The sequence below is a fragment of the Aspergillus thermomutatus genome (genome assembly GCF_002237265.1).
Source record: "Aspergillus thermomutatus strain HMR AF 39 chromosome Unknown NODE_5, whole genome shotgun sequence".
NCBI lineage: Eukaryota > Fungi > Ascomycota > Eurotiomycetes > Eurotiales > Aspergillaceae > Aspergillus > Aspergillus thermomutatus.
The window spans coordinates 43,989-61,148 of record NW_020798053.1 but is presented as its reverse complement, the minus strand read 5'-3'; the positions used below and the strand labels follow the sequence as shown (position 1 = coordinate 61,148).

At 50.4% G+C, this 17,160-nt stretch overlaps 8 protein-coding genes across 8 annotated transcripts; 5 read left to right on the top strand and 3 right to left on the bottom strand.

The window, feature by feature from the left end:
* Nucleotides 1-93: 93 nt before the first annotated feature.
* Nucleotides 94-2,544, top strand: CDV56_106336 (SWAP/Surp domain-containing protein; the record flags this gene model as incomplete). Its single annotated transcript, XM_026759955.1, has 1 exon — nt 94-2,544. One exon carries the CDS (start codon nt 94-96, stop codon nt 2,542-2,544), a length of 2,451 nt encoding a protein of 816 aa, XP_026618659.1.
* A 590-nt stretch (nt 2,545-3,134) lies between these two features.
* On the top strand, nt 3,135-3,733 carry NTF2 (nuclear transport factor 2 family protein; the record flags this gene model as incomplete). Its single annotated transcript, XM_026759868.1, has 4 exons — nt 3,135-3,251; nt 3,329-3,400; nt 3,459-3,560; nt 3,623-3,733. 4 exons carry the CDS (start codon nt 3,135-3,137, stop codon nt 3,731-3,733), a joined length of 402 nt encoding a protein of 133 aa, XP_026618658.1.
* Nucleotides 3,734-4,162: 429 nt separating this feature from the next.
* Nucleotides 4,163-5,188, bottom strand: CDV56_106159 (PQ-loop repeat-containing protein; the record flags this gene model as incomplete). The annotated part of the gene is made up of 3 exons (XM_026759778.1): nt 4,163-4,742; nt 4,807-5,064; nt 5,121-5,188. The coding sequence occupies 3 exons, from the start codon at nt 5,186-5,188 to the stop codon at nt 4,163-4,165; spliced, it is 906 nt and encodes a 301-aa protein (XP_026618657.1).
* A 1,002-nt stretch (nt 5,189-6,190) lies between these two features.
* ish1 (double-strand break repair enhancer MSC1) lies at nt 6,191-7,979 on the top strand (the record flags this gene model as incomplete). Its single annotated transcript, XM_026759593.1, has 5 exons — nt 6,191-6,275; nt 6,355-6,405; nt 6,461-6,608; nt 6,671-7,462; nt 7,517-7,979. 5 exons carry the CDS (start codon nt 6,191-6,193, stop codon nt 7,977-7,979), a joined length of 1,539 nt encoding a protein of 512 aa, XP_026618656.1.
* Nucleotides 7,980-8,474: 495 nt separating this feature from the next.
* Nucleotides 8,475-9,166, bottom strand: CDV56_105898 (cytochrome b5-like heme/steroid binding domain-containing protein; the record flags this gene model as incomplete). The annotated part of the gene is made up of 4 exons (XM_026759517.1): nt 8,475-8,705; nt 8,771-9,008; nt 9,073-9,103; nt 9,154-9,166. 4 exons carry the CDS (start codon nt 9,164-9,166, stop codon nt 8,475-8,477), a joined length of 513 nt encoding a protein of 170 aa, XP_026618655.1.
* Nucleotides 9,167-10,280: 1,114 nt separating this feature from the next.
* Nucleotides 10,281-12,032, top strand: CDV56_105691 (uncharacterized protein; the record flags this gene model as incomplete). Its single annotated transcript, XM_026759310.1, has 2 exons — nt 10,281-10,435; nt 10,493-12,032. The coding sequence occupies 2 exons, from the start codon at nt 10,281-10,283 to the stop codon at nt 12,030-12,032; spliced, it is 1,695 nt and encodes a 564-aa protein (XP_026618654.1).
* A 579-nt stretch (nt 12,033-12,611) lies between these two features.
* TMA7 (translation machinery-associated protein 7) lies at nt 12,612-12,947 on the bottom strand (the record flags this gene model as incomplete). Its single annotated transcript, XM_026759237.1, has 3 exons — nt 12,612-12,706; nt 12,777-12,866; nt 12,926-12,947. The coding sequence occupies 3 exons, from the start codon at nt 12,945-12,947 to the stop codon at nt 12,612-12,614; spliced, it is 207 nt and encodes a 68-aa protein (XP_026618653.1).
* Nucleotides 12,948-13,533: 586 nt separating this feature from the next.
* On the top strand, nt 13,534-16,095 carry CDV56_105377 (putative serine/threonine protein kinase (Prp4); the record flags this gene model as incomplete). Its single annotated transcript, XM_026758996.1, has 5 exons — nt 13,534-13,698; nt 13,787-14,144; nt 14,198-14,264; nt 14,319-14,551; nt 14,630-16,095. The coding sequence occupies 5 exons, from the start codon at nt 13,534-13,536 to the stop codon at nt 16,093-16,095; spliced, it is 2,289 nt and encodes a 762-aa protein (XP_026618652.1).
* Nucleotides 16,096-17,160: the final 1,065 nt, after the last annotated feature.

Here is a 17,160-nt window from a genome sequence, read left to right as displayed (position 1 = left end):
GCAACTTGCGAGCCACTACTCCGTATGATACACTACATCCGCTAATCGTGAAGCTCACGACAAGTGATTTGCTGCATCGGCAGCTCTTTCACGATGCCTGATGACGCAAAGTCCAAGGCTTTTCCAGATATTTCGGCCAAACTCTCCGCCCTCCCTAAGAAATCTCTCTTCGAACGTCAAAAGGCCGAAGCCGAAGCCAAGCGTGCCCGAGAGCAAGCAGAGACTGCTGCTGTTTATGAGGATTTTGTCAAGTCGTTTGAGGATGATTCTCAGCCGTCCGATCGAACCACAACCGGAAGTAGACTGAACAACTTTGGAGGAAGAAGCGCCGCGTTTGGAGGTGGACCTGCGAAACGCCATTTTACCAGTTCGGGCCCTAGAAGCAGCGGCCCGGGGACTTTAGGACCTCACCCGTCTTCGCTGTCTCGCAAACGTACTCATGAAGGATTCCAACCGTTCCAGAGGAATAGAGAGTCAGCGCAGGGCATCCTGGGGTTTGAAAATGCAGGTTCAGTATCGTCCCCCGCTGCGTCGGCTTTTCGCACTTCGGACGAGGAGGAGGACAGGGCAGCGGATGCGAAAGAGGCCGAGAGAGCAGCGGCAAAACCTACGCTTTATCTGGCTTCATTACCACCAGGGACTTCTCCTTCTGCAATCAAATCGCTCATTCCGTCGGTATTACTTGTCGACAATGTGAAAATCCTCCGCCCCTCCAACCAGTCCCCGACCGATCGCAAGTCGATTTCCGCCATCGTCACTCTTGCGAATGAATCGGCTGCCTCGGATATAGACTCTACTGTCAGTGCACTACAGAACAGATACCTAGGATGGGGATACTATCTTTCAATTTCGAGGCATCTCTCCTCTGCCGCGATCAGTTCCTCGATGCCAGTCACCGTGGGTCTGTCGTCAACAAGCTCTCTTCCATTCGGTGCGAAGACCATTACCCCGGAGTATGGAGGCCGCTTGAACCGTGCGCCACCACCTGGCTCTCACCGTGGTGGCTTCGCGCCCCCGACCTCGTATGGAGCAGCATATGGTCGCAGTGGACCCGTCACGCAGGTGGAGGTGAAAACGCCTTCGGATCTGAAGCAGCTGAGGCTTATACACAAGACCTTGGAGAATCTATTGAATTACGGCCCAGAGTTTGAGGCTCTGCTTATGAGTCGACCGGAGGTTCAAAGAGATGAGAAGTGGGCGTGGCTGTGGGATTCAAGAAGTGCCGGAGGAGTGTACTATCGCTGGAAACTGTGGGATATCCTCACTAACAGCCACCCTAAAGGGACTCACCGCGGTAGGAGTCAGAATGCATCGTTACTATTTGACGGAGGCCCAAGTTGGGTATCGACGGAGACGGGCATCAAGTTCGAATATACCACACGCATGGATGAGTTTGTTTCCGATGAGGATTACAATTCGTCCGACGAAGAAATGTCAGACGGGGAGGATGAGAGACGACACCTAGGGGGCGCTCCGCCAGCCGACGGAGTGGGTACTGGTAACGAAGGACTCGGTTACATGAACCCGCTACAGAAAGCCAAACTCACACACCTGCTTGCTCGGCTCCCGACCACTCATGCGAAGCTACGGAAAGGTGATGTTGCGCGTGTCACAGCCTTTGCCATTGGACATGCTGGCGCAGGCGCTGACGAAGTGGTGGAAATGATTGTGTCGAACATCATCAACCCCTTTGCATACACTGGGGCCAATCCTGACCGCGAGATTGAAAAGGGTCTCGCTCGGCAGGAAGCCACAAAGAATGAATCCAATGACGCTTCAGGTGAGGAAGCCCGATCATCGTCCAAAAGCAATATGGATACATCTTCCGCCAAGCTGGTCGGGCTTTACCTTGTCTCCGACATTCTTTCGTCCTCTGCCACGAGCGGTGTGCGCCATGCTTGGCGCTATCGACAGCTCTTTGAATCGGCATTAAAGTCCCATCAAGTCTTTGAGCACCTTGGTAGGCTCGAAAAAGACCTGAACTGGGGACGGTTACGAGCTGAGAAATGGAAGCGAAGCGTAGGCTCACTGCTGCACCTCTGGGAAGGGTGGTGCGTGTTTCCGCAGTCGAGTCAGGAACACTTCTCTCGTGTATTTGAAAAACCGCCGCTTACAGAAGAGGAACTTCGGGAAGAAAAGGCGAAGGTAGAGGCGGATCGGGCTGCTGGGGCGTTTTCCAAGGGCAAGAGTCGCTGGAAGACTCTGGAGGAGGACGAAACAGCCGGGAAATTCGACCCTTCGCGTCCTCCTGCTCAACCAGATCAGAATAGGATGGATATCAACCAAGGTCATGCCGTGTCCGCAACGGGAGGTGACCTGGATGTAGAGCCGATGAGTGATATAGACGGAGAGCCTATGGAAGACAGCGACCTAGAAGAAGCACCAGATGGAGAGCCACTGGAGGAGGATTCGATCATGGAGACCGAACCGAAAGAAGAGGTGCCCGACAAATCTGAAGCGCCATCTCAGCTCGAATCGCGGCCTCATGCTCGAAAACCGCGACCGAAGGCAGAGGACATGTTTGCGGATTCCGACTCGGAGTGATGTACGGTTATGTAGCATTGACGATCATTGATGTGTCAACTTCATACTATCTTCGTAGACCTGCCAAATATTGTGTGTCATTGTTGGGCAATTTCTATTCGTAGGCAGCATTTAGCGGCGTAGAGAAGGCCGTAATAATAGTAGGTACTATGTGAGGTTCAGGCAGGAACATGGGTGGGCAATAAAAAGACACTCCAAGCCTCACAGTTCAGGGCCCACACCCTCTCCCCTCCCGGGCTCAAATATCAACTTGCGATCCGTCCAGCATCTCTTCTCCGGCTAACAAAAGATCTCATTCTTGTTCCTCTTTTTTGTTTTGTCCACTCGGAATAGAGTATATTGATCAAAATGGCCGGTAAGTCTTGTCGCGCAACATTTCCTGATTGTGTCATGTCTTTGTTGATGGCTATATTTTTTGCTTGATGTTTTGCTGCCCCTCCTCCTTGAACCCCTCCACAGCGGTTGAGACCAGTCGCAAGCACGACCACAATCCTTTACAAGGCATACATTAGGAGAGAATGTGGACTAACTTATCACAAATGTTTAGACTTCCAGAACATTGCTCGTACGTATTCCCTTGTTGCCTCCCGATGCACAAACACAACCAGGAGATTCTGACCCCTCCCCTCCTCAAATCAACAGAGCAGTTCGTGCAATTCTACTACCAGACCTTCGACACCAACCGTCAGGCCTTAGCAGGTCTCTACGTATGATCACCGCATCACAGTCGCCATCTGCGAAAATGACTATCCTGCGGAAACTGACCACGACGGACAAACTATAGCGTGACCACTCGATGCTTACCTTCGAAACCTCCTCGGTCCAGGGCGTCAACGGCATTCTCGAGAAGCTGACAGTTTGTTCTCCCCTCTCGTGTGTTTCGGTGATGGAGAAGAGGGTTAATCTTGCGACAGTCTCTTCCCTTCCAGAAGGTGCAGCACCAGATCGCGACCTTCGATGCTCAACCTTCGAACACGCAGGGCGGTATCATGGTCATGGTCACCGGTGGTCTGCTGGTACGTTAGGCCTTATCCGGTTGGTTCGTTGTTGTAGGGTCGTGGTCACTGATGTCAAACAGGTCGATGAGGAGCAGAAGCCCATGAGCTACTCTCAGACCTTCCAGCTTCTTCCTGAGGGTGAGAGCTACTACGTTTTCAACGACATGTTCCGACTCATCTACCCTGCGTAAAGAAATTGGTAGGGGAAGGATCGCGGGTTGGCCGTAGGGGCGCTGGACAAGTACTACGTACTTGGTGGTCGGAGGGAAACGGTCACATTACGATATTGAATACGCGAGAAGCTAAGGCATGCCTTCGAATGGATGCCGCACAACGGCTGTCCAAATGTTTCCTGCACCCGAAATCGCATTTATTCTATTTTTGATTCGTCAAATGAATATAGTGGATGAAACTTCTACTCTTCATGTCAGAAGACATGAAATTGATTCGCTGATACAATCTCTCCTTCGTCCAACAAAATGCAGTCCGAGCTGCTCAGCAGCCTTGGAGAGGAGGACCAGTATTTGAACTGGATACAGTCTAGGTAAAATCCAAAGCAAAACGAGTCGACAGTTGCCCGTTCCTGAGGCGGAAGCTAGGCCGACTCTGCGGGATATAGATCATTGACCTTGGAGAAGTGGTGTTTCCTCAGACGGCTGCTCATGGTCTCCTTCCTCTGTCCCTTCTCCAGTATCGTTCGGAGGTAGATCTTTGCCATGGCGATGGTTGCGCTGCTTGTTGGGGCCAAAATATTCAAAAAAGATGGCCAGTACCAAGAGTGTGCCTTGTAAGCATGCCGTCACAATCAACACGCCCCATGTGCTCCACCCCTTTGGTCCCAGTCGTGCAGCTAAACTGCCCGCCCACACAAGACTTCCCGGAGTTTGGATGCACATCATGGGGATGCTCAGACTACCCACACACCGCAACTTCAAAGTAGTGTAGATCTGGGGGAAGTACTGAATCGAAGCGAGGATGGCAGCGATTACCCCTGAGAAGTTGGACCATGCCTGGAGCTGAGATGGCCGGTTGACTGCGAGTGCGACAGTGATGATGAACATCACTAGGGCGTGGAGTATACAAATGCCGCTGACGACCAAGGCTGTTCTATATGTTGGGCCATCTCTCACTGAAGATTCTGATTCTGTAGGCGAGATTGGAGAGGTGGCTCGGGGGAAGTAAGTGACGAATAGAAGCAGGCTGTAAACCATCTTGCATGAGCCACGCGAACACTATCCATCGGACACAGAGTAGGTGGGCTTACATGGTAACAAAGCAGAGCCACTGTGTCCCGACTTGGAAGATGCCGAGTAGTCCCCCGAAACAAGCTAGTCCGTTGACATTCTTGCAGCATGTCACATCATGTAAACTCTGTTGTTGTGTCACGACATTTGCGAGCGCCGAGGTTCCTGAAGTGGTTCCCAGAAGGACGAAGTATGGGGAGATCCCGAAGGAGCTTTTGAGGTTGATTATGCGAATATGCTGAGGGAGGTACGACAGGAGAATTCCGAAGATAATCAGACTGGGTTTATTAGTTTGAAGCTCACAGGAGCCAGTGCAGCATTTTCGGGATCGTACATAGACAGGATGAAGTTCTTATAGTCTGGTGAGATGAGATGGTTGCATTCGAGATCGGTGGTGTCCATGTTTCTTGAGCGAGCGCAGCAGGCTCAAAGTGTTCGGATGAAGAATATATAGCAGTTCAGACGAATGTGGAGTAACGTAAGGCTTGACTCCTTAGATGTTATCTTTGGAGAGTTGCAAGCTTGCTGATCAAGTGTATCGAGAGCACATTGCTGACCAGAAATCTAAATGAGTTGACGACTTCCTTTGGGATAAGGCAGCTAGCTAGATAATCATTTTCAGTGCTTCTTGCTCATCCCAATAGCAAAAGTTCATGATAGTTGTGATATCTGTTGGTGCAGACGAAGGGGGACTCCTTACAGCGGATCAACATAGATGGTGATCGCAAGAGGTCTCCGCTTTTCACAGAGAGGCAATCCACTACGCTAACTTAAATCAGTAGCTGGCGGCCTAAGGTACCTAGCTTAATTGTGATCAGTAGTATTACCGTTAGGCGGTTGAGAACTTGAGACTTTTAGTGCATATCTACGTCTGCCGCTCTCTATCTTAGAAATAATTTGTATTTTGTATAGTTATTTACCGGTTGTTATCAAGCCAAGCGGGTCCTAAAAAGCAAAGAGCCGTGGAAGAATAACAATCTGATTCTCAATGAGGCTTGTAATCCACAGGCGATCAGCTCAAAGGAAGCTCTGTCGATGACGCCAGTACTGAGCACCACAGAAGCATGGAAACCGGCCACCACCCAGCAGCACTACGTCACTCGTCTATCATCTACTTCAAATGCATCATCATATTGCCAACATCTGCTCGCTCTCAGTTACTCTTCCAACCTCAATTCTCATATGATTTAAGTATTTGATATCCCTGAAAGATACATGACATTTTGATCGTTTCTTTCCCTCAAGAGAAACACCCAGTCTTTCCCTGTAAGCGACACCCCTTGATTCATACCTCAACTAGAGCTTCAACGCCATCGAGCTTAATCTATTAACATCGCCACACAGGATCTATACGGATCGAGATTTGCGATCATATAGGAGTGAATAGGAGGAAGTACCACCAGGATGAGACTTAATCTAGGCTCCAGCCTAGTGTTCTTCCTCGCGACCACACAGGCGGTCGGAGCGTTCAACTGGCTCAGCAAAGCAGGTGTGTTTTGAGGCAATCCATTTCCACTTAATCTCAGTTGACCTTCTCTCGGACTCTCGTGCTAATCATGTCAATCTAGCTTATAACAAATGGCACGAAACTGAATTGGAACGATGGCTCTCCGATCATGGTTCGCATCTTTCTCATCGATGCCTCAAGCATACACGCGGCTGACGATGATCCAGACATCCCTTACCCCACCCCTGCCGACCGAAGAGATCTCGAAAACTTGGTCAAGGCCAATTGGGACTCGAAAGTTCAAAAGCCTCTGGGACATGCAGCCGAACATAGCGCTGACCAGTGGCATCATGCCAAAGAATGGATTTTTGACACGTGAGTAGCTGCAGTCTTGATTTGACGTAGTATTGCAACAACCTCTACTAACACGCCCATAGTTGGTCTGACTCCCATCTCAAGGCATTCCTCGATCGCCATGGCGTTCCTGTTCCTCAGCCTCGCAAGCGTGACGTGCTTCTCAAGGCTGCTCGTGAAAACTACGAGTCCATCGCGAGAAAAGTTGGCGAGACTGCGCACTACCCCGGTAATTGGCTTTACGAGCACTGGTCCGAGTCCGATCTGAAGGAGTGGCTGGATGAGCGTGGTTGGCCTGTGCCTCAGCCAACAACTAGGGACAAGCTAATCGCGTCTGTTCGTCGCAATGCCAGACTAGCCAGTCTGCAGTCGCGAAGCATTGCGGCCTCCGCCACCAAATCAGCCGAAGCTGCGCAGTCGAGCCTGAGTGAGGCTTTGTTCAACGCTTGGTCTGACTCCGATTTGAAGAAGTTCCTCGATGAGCACAACGTCAAGGTGCCCCAGGGCTCCAAGCGCAATGAGCTTATTGCTTTGGCCAGAAAGCACCGTGCCTCTCTTGTGAGTCAGGCCTCCGTTGCTTCCAAGACCGCTTCCGAGTCCGTGACGAGCATGATCGGCGCTGCTACGTCCAAGGCTGGCAACCAATACGCCCGCGCAACCGATCAAGCCCATTTGACGGCCCAGGATGCATTCGATGCGGCTGTTGAGACATGGTCAGACTCTCGTCTCAAGGCCTACTTGGACGCACGAGGAGTTCCTGTTCCTCAGTCGAGCAAGCGCGATGAGCTTCTTGCCAAGGTGAGACTGAACAAGCACAAGGCCGCGACCGGATGGACTGCCTGGACCTTTGACACCTGGAACACCGACCAGTTGAAGTAAGAAACCCCCTTTCCCGAAGTCAAATCACCTTTTTCTGACTTCGCTCATAGGAAATACTTGTCTTCCATGAACGCCAAGGCTGCTCACCGCGCAGACATCACCCGCGACGAGCTTATGAAACAGGCCCAGGAGGCATACGCCAAAGCCTCCAAGTCTGGAGGAGCGAGCTTGGCATCTGCCACCTCTTACATGGCTCAAGCCACTGACGCAGCCAAGGACACGACATTTGACACCTGGTCTCACTCCGAGCTCAAGGCATACCTTGATTCCTATGGCGTCCCCGTCTACCAGGGTTCTAGCGTCAACGAGCTCCGCGCCGCAGCCAGACGGAATGCCCAATACTTCAGATACGGAACCACTAGCCCACAGGGAATTCTCTACTCCAAGCTCCAGGAATGGTCCCAGTGGGTCATGGACCAGCTGAAGATTGGAGCCTCGAGTGGCCGAGCTCAAGGCCAGGAGGCCGCTGAGAAGGTGAAGGAGGGAGCCGAGAAGGTCCGCTCGGAACTCTAGATTTCTGAATGAATGATGTATGCATATTTTTCTTTCATTTATGAGGTTTGCAGGACATGTTGGAATAGGAGGTTTTCTTAAGTTTGTCTTGTTTTTATGAAGGTCACGATGATTCTGAAATAATCTTTGGGGCAATCTTTTATAGTGTCACAATAACCATGCAATGTTTAGTCCAATGACAAGGAAAAGTTATCGAAAGACTATGTAGACCGATGTTCTGTTGAGCTATAGCTCAAGTGCCTCTGAGCCCATAATCCTTTGCTTTTGATAGTGCCATCCGCCAGCTGAAGGGAGAAAAGTGATTGAAAACAAGCATACTTCATAAATCATACCAAGAAGATCCCTTACTAGACATGAGATCCAAACACTTACTTCACCTGTCCTCCGCTTCGTATCGTCCTGTCGACAGCCGGACGCGACAACACCTCAGACAGAGGGCAACTGCGCAGCCGGACACGTTACTCTTCAAGTTGCCACAATAGTGATAGATATCGTTCACGACTTTGGCGCCTCTGGATCACCCTCTGCAACCAACTTGCCCACAACGAGATACTTCTCCAGGAACCGCTCCTCCCAGGACTGGAGGTTCTCCAATTGCTCCTCATTGAGATCTTTGAGGTCGTCCAGAGGACCCTTGAGATCCTGAGTGAGCATCTCGACATCGAAGCTCTGGTGCGCCAAACCACGCGATGCGTCGCGGCCGGCAAAATTCTCGTATGGTCCGCCCTGGAGTAGACAACGGTTGTCAGTTGACCGGTCTTGAGTTATCAAGGTCTAAGGCGCAAGCATACAGGACCATAGAAGTTCTTGCCGGGGGTCACGTCGAAGACCCGCCCACGGACGGCCAGGTAGACGGGTTTATTGCCTTCGCCATTGAACGGGAGGAGGGTTGTTGGCGTGAAAGTGCGGAAGACGACGGGTGGGGGGGCTTGCGGGAGGGTGACGGGTGCCTTGGGGCGAAGTTGCATGTAGACCAGGATTCCGAAGAGAGACAGGAGGATGAGGTTGATGGGGGTCGCGATTGACATTCTTGACCGATGGAGATGTCAGACATGTTCAGGGCTTTTTGAGAGGTGCTGAGGGAAGAACGTACACTTCCGCGGGCGGGGGAACCGCACCGTCTCCTGGGAATGGTTAGCATTTGGTTGTATTCAAATTTCGATGAGAGTAATACCTGCTGAGGCCATTATATAGTGTAGATAGCGACTATCTGAGTTCTGGGATGACTCCAGGGACAAGTAGTCGACGTGGAGACGGGATGATGATGGTGATGATGGTGATGATGATGATTCGGAGTACAGAAGTTAAGAGTAAGCCGTCATGACGGATGTCAGCTTCGGGTTCCGACCGTGGAATTTGCGGAGATTACCTAGTTAGGTAAGGTATCGGCCCGCTGTTACAAGCGTAATAATACCACCGGCTGTGGCGGCCTGATTTTTGAGGAAGCAATGTTCCTAACTTTGATTTCTGTAGACTTGATTCATTATTGAATTGAGGAGCCACTTATTTTTAGCTTCAATAGACGGATGTATTTCTATCTTGAAGTCTAGAACTGAAATTTGAAGCAAGATATGGGGTTCAGCCAAGTGACTCCTAAACTATCTTGCTTCTCGGACTCTACTCCCTTGGGCATAGATGATCCTAATAATAACCACCTCAAAATTAACTATTGTCACAGCCAGAGATCAGACTAAACTACATTGAAATCTGAAACAGGGCCCTTCATCTTACTTAGTGCCGACAGAGAAGCATGTGCTCAGTGCTGTCATGCTCACTCTGCCACCAACTCCTTCTTTTCATCTTCCTGATTCATTAATTGATTATTGCTTTCATCATCTGTGGAGGGGTTCTGTTGGCTGTGCTCAGCAGCACATCGTTGTCTTTCTTACTTTCTTTCTGTCCTTTTCTTTCGTTGGTTTTTCTTGATCACGCCTCAGTCTTTCTTTCAGGCTCTCTCATATTGTGTCACTCCTTGCTTTCTTTCTTTGCATTTTCTTGAATTCACTCCATTTCCAGCCAGCTTGATTGGAGCTGCTCGAGCCTTCTCCCGCTGCATTGGACTCTTTTTTCATTCGGTGACATGCGGGCATGTCCATGCGTACAGTCAGACCAGGCTGATTACCTTCCCTAAGCTGGTTGCCTTCATTCCTTGTTCTCGGACTCTATAGATAAGAGGTATGTCATAGTGAATATCCCTGCTCTCTCATATTTCTCTGATTGACCTAAGCGGATCACCACAATCATAACTACTTCGGGGAGAACACTGACCAATCAATCAGAATACTTCAAACTTCTGTCAAAATGTGGGGAAAGGTGTCATTTCATCGCTCGCGGAAACCTGTAACTGAGACCCCCAAGCTGGTCAAAAAATCTTCAGTTGATAATGTGTACCAGTCTTCGGGTTCCGGTGCTCAACACGGCGAGAAACCCCCCAAAGGCCTACCGTTTGTACCACAGTAAGTGCAAAGTGCAAGTGACTCTCAGGTTAGTGGATCGTCTGCTGACAATCACAGGTATTCATCAGACTCGGCTTTTTCTGCAAATCGACCAGAGTCAGGCCATCGTGTTACTTCGTCCATTTATTCTCGGAACACTTTCGACCACAGTCGCCAGCGTTCAGTCACCTGGGACCATCAAAACGAAGGCAGGTTTTATCGAGGCCCCGAAACTGCCTCAGAAAACCTGAGTGTAGAGATTTCACCTCCGGACTCGCCCATCTCTACTGGTCGCGCATACCACAGTCGAGGCAGTTCGCGCGTCTCTTCTCTCGAGATTGAGTCAAATCAGACGTCCAACGGAGAACATATCATCACGAAGTTCACGAGCCACTTGCCAGTCCCGCGTAAGCGGGCGGGCTCTGCGCAACCAGACGACAGACCGTCGACGCAAGGTCTCCCAAGTCAGAATCGCACAACACCATGGGATGATTTCTCCGGCGCCCCGACCACAAGCCACTCAGATAAATTCGCACCGAACCTTTCCAGAGATGTCTCCTCTGAATCACAACACACAGGATCACGCAACGCCTCTAGATGGATCAAGGACCATGGTCATTCAAAAGAACAGTACACAGAGAGCCGGCAACGGTCACCATCAGAAAATGATAATCCCTTTTCGCTAGCAGTGCGTGAACCTTGGAAGGGTCCAAGTGGGCGATCTCCGATGATAAATCCGATCCAGGAGAGGCCAAGGGAGAGATCGTCATCACGTGTCCATCAATCGAAGAATAACAATCGCAACGATCGATCGGAGGAAAGCGACCGTGCATCTCCAGACCATGCATACCTCGGTTTCGTCCCGACTGTGGTCACAACCATTACAGGGGGCGCAGATAATACCCCCGGGCCGGACAAACGCCAGCCTAGCAAAAGTCGTCAGCAACCGTCAATTCCGAAAAACTCGATTGCACCCGTCAGTGCGGCAAGCGATGTTCCACCCCGTATCGAACTCCCAGGGCCTACTTTGGAAGCCACCCTCGCTGAGTTGAAGCTGTCCACCGGAGACCAGGTTCATGAACCCGTCAGTCGCTTCAGTGCAACCACCTTCGCCACAACCGAGAGCGGTAGCTCTACACCTAGCCGTCGCGAGAGCGTTGATGCGGCTTCCCAGTCTACAGAGAATGCCCCCTCAATCATGTCCCGCAAAAGACCCATCCCAAGTGCCGTGGCTCCGGGGAAGAAGCCAACAAGGAAGCCTACCCCGTCGCAGGCTGACAATAGCAAGGACCTTCCCCAATGTCCGCCAGAACAACAAGCTCAAAACCGCATTGAGATGCTGGAAGCAAGGAGGGACAACCTCGCACGGCGTAGGGCAAACATTAACACAATTATTCACGAACTGACCCAGGTCATTCAGCCTAGCTCCATTGCCTACGACATGGCTGCCCGGGATGAGGTCAAGAAGACTGTCACCAGTCTCAACAACGAATTAGCCGATATCAAGAGAGAGGAGCATGAGATCGGCATGAAACTATTCAGAGCTTGGAAGAAACGCGACGAGCAAGACTTGTATGGTGGAGACACCGGTTTATGGGTGAAGCGGGTGACCAGCTGAAGGAAAGCCTTTTTTCAATCAATTTCGGTTTCGAATTTCTGCTTCCGACTGCTATGATTCGGCTTGCGTTGGTCAAGTTTCGCCTTTTCTAATTAATGTTCCTTTTGATTTCCGGTACACCGCCTCTGAACGTGTGTTGGTTGAGCCATACCCCTTTCCGTTCTGCGAATACCCTTTTTATTGGCGCGACTCAGTCGGGGGAGATTCGCTCTTCGCGTTACTGTTACACTGCTGGCAGAGCATTTAGGTTGAATCCTGCAATTATTCAAAAGGGCGCCAGTGATACCCATTCCATGCTGATAAGAATATGTGATCTCGAAAATCAGGTGTTGTGTTTTGCCTGCGCCCTATGGCTCGGCATACATTCTGCAGATTAAAGCAAATGATGCGCACTTCGTCCAATATTATGCTATGCACATGCATTGATTTGAAATAATTATCTTTCAAGAAGCGAATATGCTCGGGTAAAAAGAGTTGCATAATCAATGCCAACATGGATGCGCGCCACTGGTGCGGTCGTAGATCATCATGGCTCGTTGTATATCATAACGATGATTCGCAGATCATTTGAGAAACAATTTATTTCTTTCCCGATTTCTTGATGCCCTGCTGCCCAGTGTTCAGCGGGCCTTTGCCTTTCGCCTTTTCCAACAATTCCTTCTTCGCCTTGGCCTCTATTGTTCATCATCAACAGTCAGCAAATGCGCCTGGCGCGGTTTGAATCAACACAAGAGAACAACATACCGGCTCTCTGTCGCTCCTTGAAGGCCAAGTCATCCTCATCGAGGTCCTTCTTCTCCTTCTTCGCAGCCTTCAAGGGTTTGGCCTTGCCGCCTGGAAAGCAGAGGAGTTAGCTGACTGTATCGCATGATCCACAAGGGGGGATGGCATACCTTCTCTGCTTGCACCACCCATTGTGTAGAATGTCTTAAGGGAGAAACAGATGAAAGTATTCGCTAGAACGAGATGAAAGACAGAGATGGCAGCGACGTGGGGGAGTGAAGAGATAAAAAAAAAAAAAAGAGAGAGATGCTTATCAGCGGCAGGCGGGGTGGCACTAGCGCCCGAGCAAGCCAAGCCAAGGGGGAAAACCTCTCGGAGTCAGAGTCAGTCACCGCCTGGCGTCAGGGAACAACTGACAGTTCTCCGTCACGTCCTGTCTCTTCTCTCTTGTTCATCTCTCCAAAGTTCTTTTCTCATCCTTAGAGGCTATTAAGCTTCTCATTCTCTTCAGCTTGAATCTTAGAATTCCGAGTGCTCTTTGAAGCGAGATTTTTTAAAGGCACATGCTTCGTGCGAAACGGTAGTCAAGTTGGCAAAGGCCGTGGCATCACTAGCCGGTTGGACTTTCTCAATACACTCTCTCCATTAACTGATTGTCTGGAGCAACCTTGCTAACCGGAGTTCTGTTTCTCTCTTCTCTCTGAAGCTGCGCGTGAAAGCCACGATCAAATTCTCAGGCCCTTTTTCTTGCAAATCCCGTGAGCGCTCCGTTTTGGCAATGGCGTCACGTAGGTCGAGGTCTCCATCGACCCCTTCTGAGGGTGAGATCATCGAATCAGGTTCAGAGACGAAGGCAACTACGTCGCAACTTCCTCTTAATGGCACCAGCGTTGACCGTCAAACCAGAGTCAGTACATCGTCCGCCCCCAGGTCTCCAGTATCTGTAAGCAGATCGCCACGCCAACGGAGGTCCAGGACGAGGACTTGGTCGCGTTCGCGTTCGCGATCCCGCTCTCGCTCGCCCTATCGAGACTACCGAGGGCAGAAACGTCGACGCGAGGATGACTATGACGAGAGGCGTTATCGGCACGAACCACCTCGACGCGGAGGTCCCAGGCATACCGATGACAGACACTATAATCGAGGCCCTGCTTCCCACATACGCTCTAGACCTTACCACGACTATGACCGAGACGATTATTACGGTGGTGGTCTCCGGTACACGGACGACTATGATCGACGTGGGGATAAGCGACCCCGGACGCGAAGCCGATCACCCTACCGAGAAATACGAAAACCCAAACAGTACTCGGGCGACGAATGGGATTCTCATAGAGAGGGAAGCGTGGCTCCCTGGGATACTGGAAGACGAAGGTCATCTACTGAACAGTTAGTGAGCGAACGAGGGAACCCTCGGGTCGTCGCTCAAGATTCTAGACAAGATGCTGAAATTCGAAAGAATCAGGTGCAGCAGGTTCCTTCTTATGCTCCTTCACACATTGAAGACAGGTATTACTTGACGTCTTTTTTTGGCCATTCATAAATAGCTGACTCGGACTCTAGTGCGACTATGCCCGCAGTACAAGAAAGTCAAGACACTGCAGAAGAACCTGCTGAAACGCTCGATGAGGCAGCTCGGTTAGAAGCTCGCCGCAAACGACGCGAAGCTATCAAGGCAAAGTATAGAGGTCAAGCGACGCCTCTGCGTCTGCAAGCACTTCATATTGGTGCTGATACGGATTCGTCTACGCCGACTCCGAGCTTGGATGCGATGCCCTCTAGCAAAGCTGCTTCAGGTGGGTCCTTCCCTTGTATTCTCATGGAATCATAGGATGGTTTGGAGAATTGTTGAACTAATCCTGGTGTATGAATAGTCTCTCCACAACGGTCGGCTTCCGAAGCACCCAACGATAGCGCTGGTGATTCTTTCCCAGAGTTTGGAAATGATGCTGATATAGCTAATCACAATGCACCTACGGACGGTGCGGACAAAGATGAGCCGTCTGCGGCGGATTACGATCCGACCATTGACATGAAAGCAGAAAGACAGAGGCATGACAGAGGAGACTCGAATGGAGACGTTTCGTCGGCTCGCTACGATGAGACGCAGACCGCCAAGCAGGATGTTCTGATGCCTGATGCCGTCCAAGTTCAACCACCCGAAGTCAAAGCGAAAGATCCTTATGATATGTTCGCAGAGGACATCGATGACATGTTCGCAGAAGATAAGGAGGAAACTATGCAACCTACACATGCCTCGGCCGTGCCGGTGCCTCAGCCGCAAGAGCTCGACATTAGTATGATGGATAACTGGGACGATCCAGAAGGGTACTATAATGTCCGGCTGGGTGAGTTGATCAATGGACGATATCATGTACAGCAGAATTTGGGCAAGGGAATGTTTTCATCTGTGGTGCGCGCAACAGACGCCAGAACCGGCGGTCTTGTAGCGATCAAGATCATCCGCCAGAACGACACCATGAGGAAAGCGGGATTGAAGGAAATTGGCATCTTGGAGCAGCTTCGCGAGGCCGACCCGGAGGATAAGAAGCATGTCATCCGATTCGAACGACATTTCGATCACAAGGGGCATCTGTGCATGGTTTTTGAGAATCTCAGCATGAACCTACGAGAAGTCTTGAAGAAATTCGGACGGGATGTGGGCTTGAATCTACGCGCCATCCGAGCGTATGCACAGCAAATCTTCCTTGGACTCAGTCTGCTCCGAAAGTGCAATATCCTTCACGCTGACTTGAAGCCGGACAACCTGCTCGTGAATGAGCAGCGCAGCGTACTCAAAGTGTGTGACCTGGGATCGGCGTCACCGGCGACGGAGAACGAAATCACGCCGTATCTGGTCAGTCGATTCTACCGGGCCCCGGAAATCATCCTTGGGATTCCGTACGACCATGCAATCGATGTTTGGTCTATAGGGTGTACGCTATTTGAACTGTACACAGGCAAGATCTTGTTCACCGGTCGAAATAACAACCAGATGCTACGCTCGATCATGGAATGTCGTGGCAAATACCCTCCCAAGCTTCTCCGGAAAGGATCGCTGACGCACCAGCACTTTGATGATATGCTCAATTTCCATAGCACGGAAGAGGATAAGATTACGGGTCGTCTGGTTACGAAAGTCCTTGATTTCAAGAAACCCACGCGCGACCTCAGAACCAGACTGATGGGCAAGAACGCCAAAGGAATGACGGATGGTGAGGCAAAGGAACTGGCGCTGTTTGTGGATCTATTGGACCGCTGTCTGAGTCTCAACCCGGAGAAGCGGTGCACGCCGGCTGAGGCGTTAAAGCATCCGTTTATTGCGCGGCCCAAGGCATAGGCAGCTGCTTATTGGGGAGGGGAGTCACAACTGCAACATACTATTACGTGATTGTATATACCTGGTATTTCTGGCATGAATTTGGCATAAGTAGGCATCCACATTCAATCGAGCATCCCGATCATCGAATCAGAGTAGTATGATCGGACGATAAATCTAGGTTCGATAGCCGTTACAACGTGGGAATTTGAGGACCGGGAAGCCATGGCCGATCAGGCAGCACTATGGTCTTCGCCCATTGCCACTGCAATGCTTTACCGTGGGTCACCAATTCGAGGAAAACATGTAGATCATGAGATGCTATAGATTGGGAAACCTAGCTGTCCCTGCCCCCCGGATAGACGGGATAAGAATTGAAACTCCATCTGATTTGGTGAGGCAGCGGAGGAATGATGATGACTCTGATATCGGGGGCGGTGGCAAACCATGGGCAGGCATGTCATGGACATTCGAGAGCAGAGCAGAGCAGACGATCGAAGCACATTGCCTCTTCATACCTAATGTACTAGTTAGTAGTTGATCAAGGGGGTCAAATTGCAGAAAGGCAGAAGGCAAAAGACAAAAAGCAAAAGGCAATTGCGTCCAGTGGCCGTTTTCAGTATGAGTTGTGGTATGTGGAGGCAAAGGAGTAGACATATGTACTTATGAGACTACATATAATATACTCAGAGCACATACATAGCCAGATAGATGCTATGCGTTTTACGGGGATGATGACGCTGTAGTTCTGGATGATGATTTCGTAGAGTGAAGACGACTACCTAGATAGTTGTTTGAATCAAGCTGGAGATATTCTGTGGCGTTTGGTATGTTGCCCTTGCTGTGTTGTCTTGAGAGAATCTACCAAGCAGTACCATACGTATGTACTTAGGCTATGTACCTAGGTAGGCCTGCATGAGGCCAGACACTGTACGGACTACGGAGTATGAGATATGTATGCATGTACGGAGGTGATGCATGAGCGTCTGGGGTACGTTATTGCTCTGGGCTCCATAGATAGAATAGGTATTTCATGGATGGTGGCTGGAAATTAGCTGATCTTGATGAGGACATACTTGGTGTATC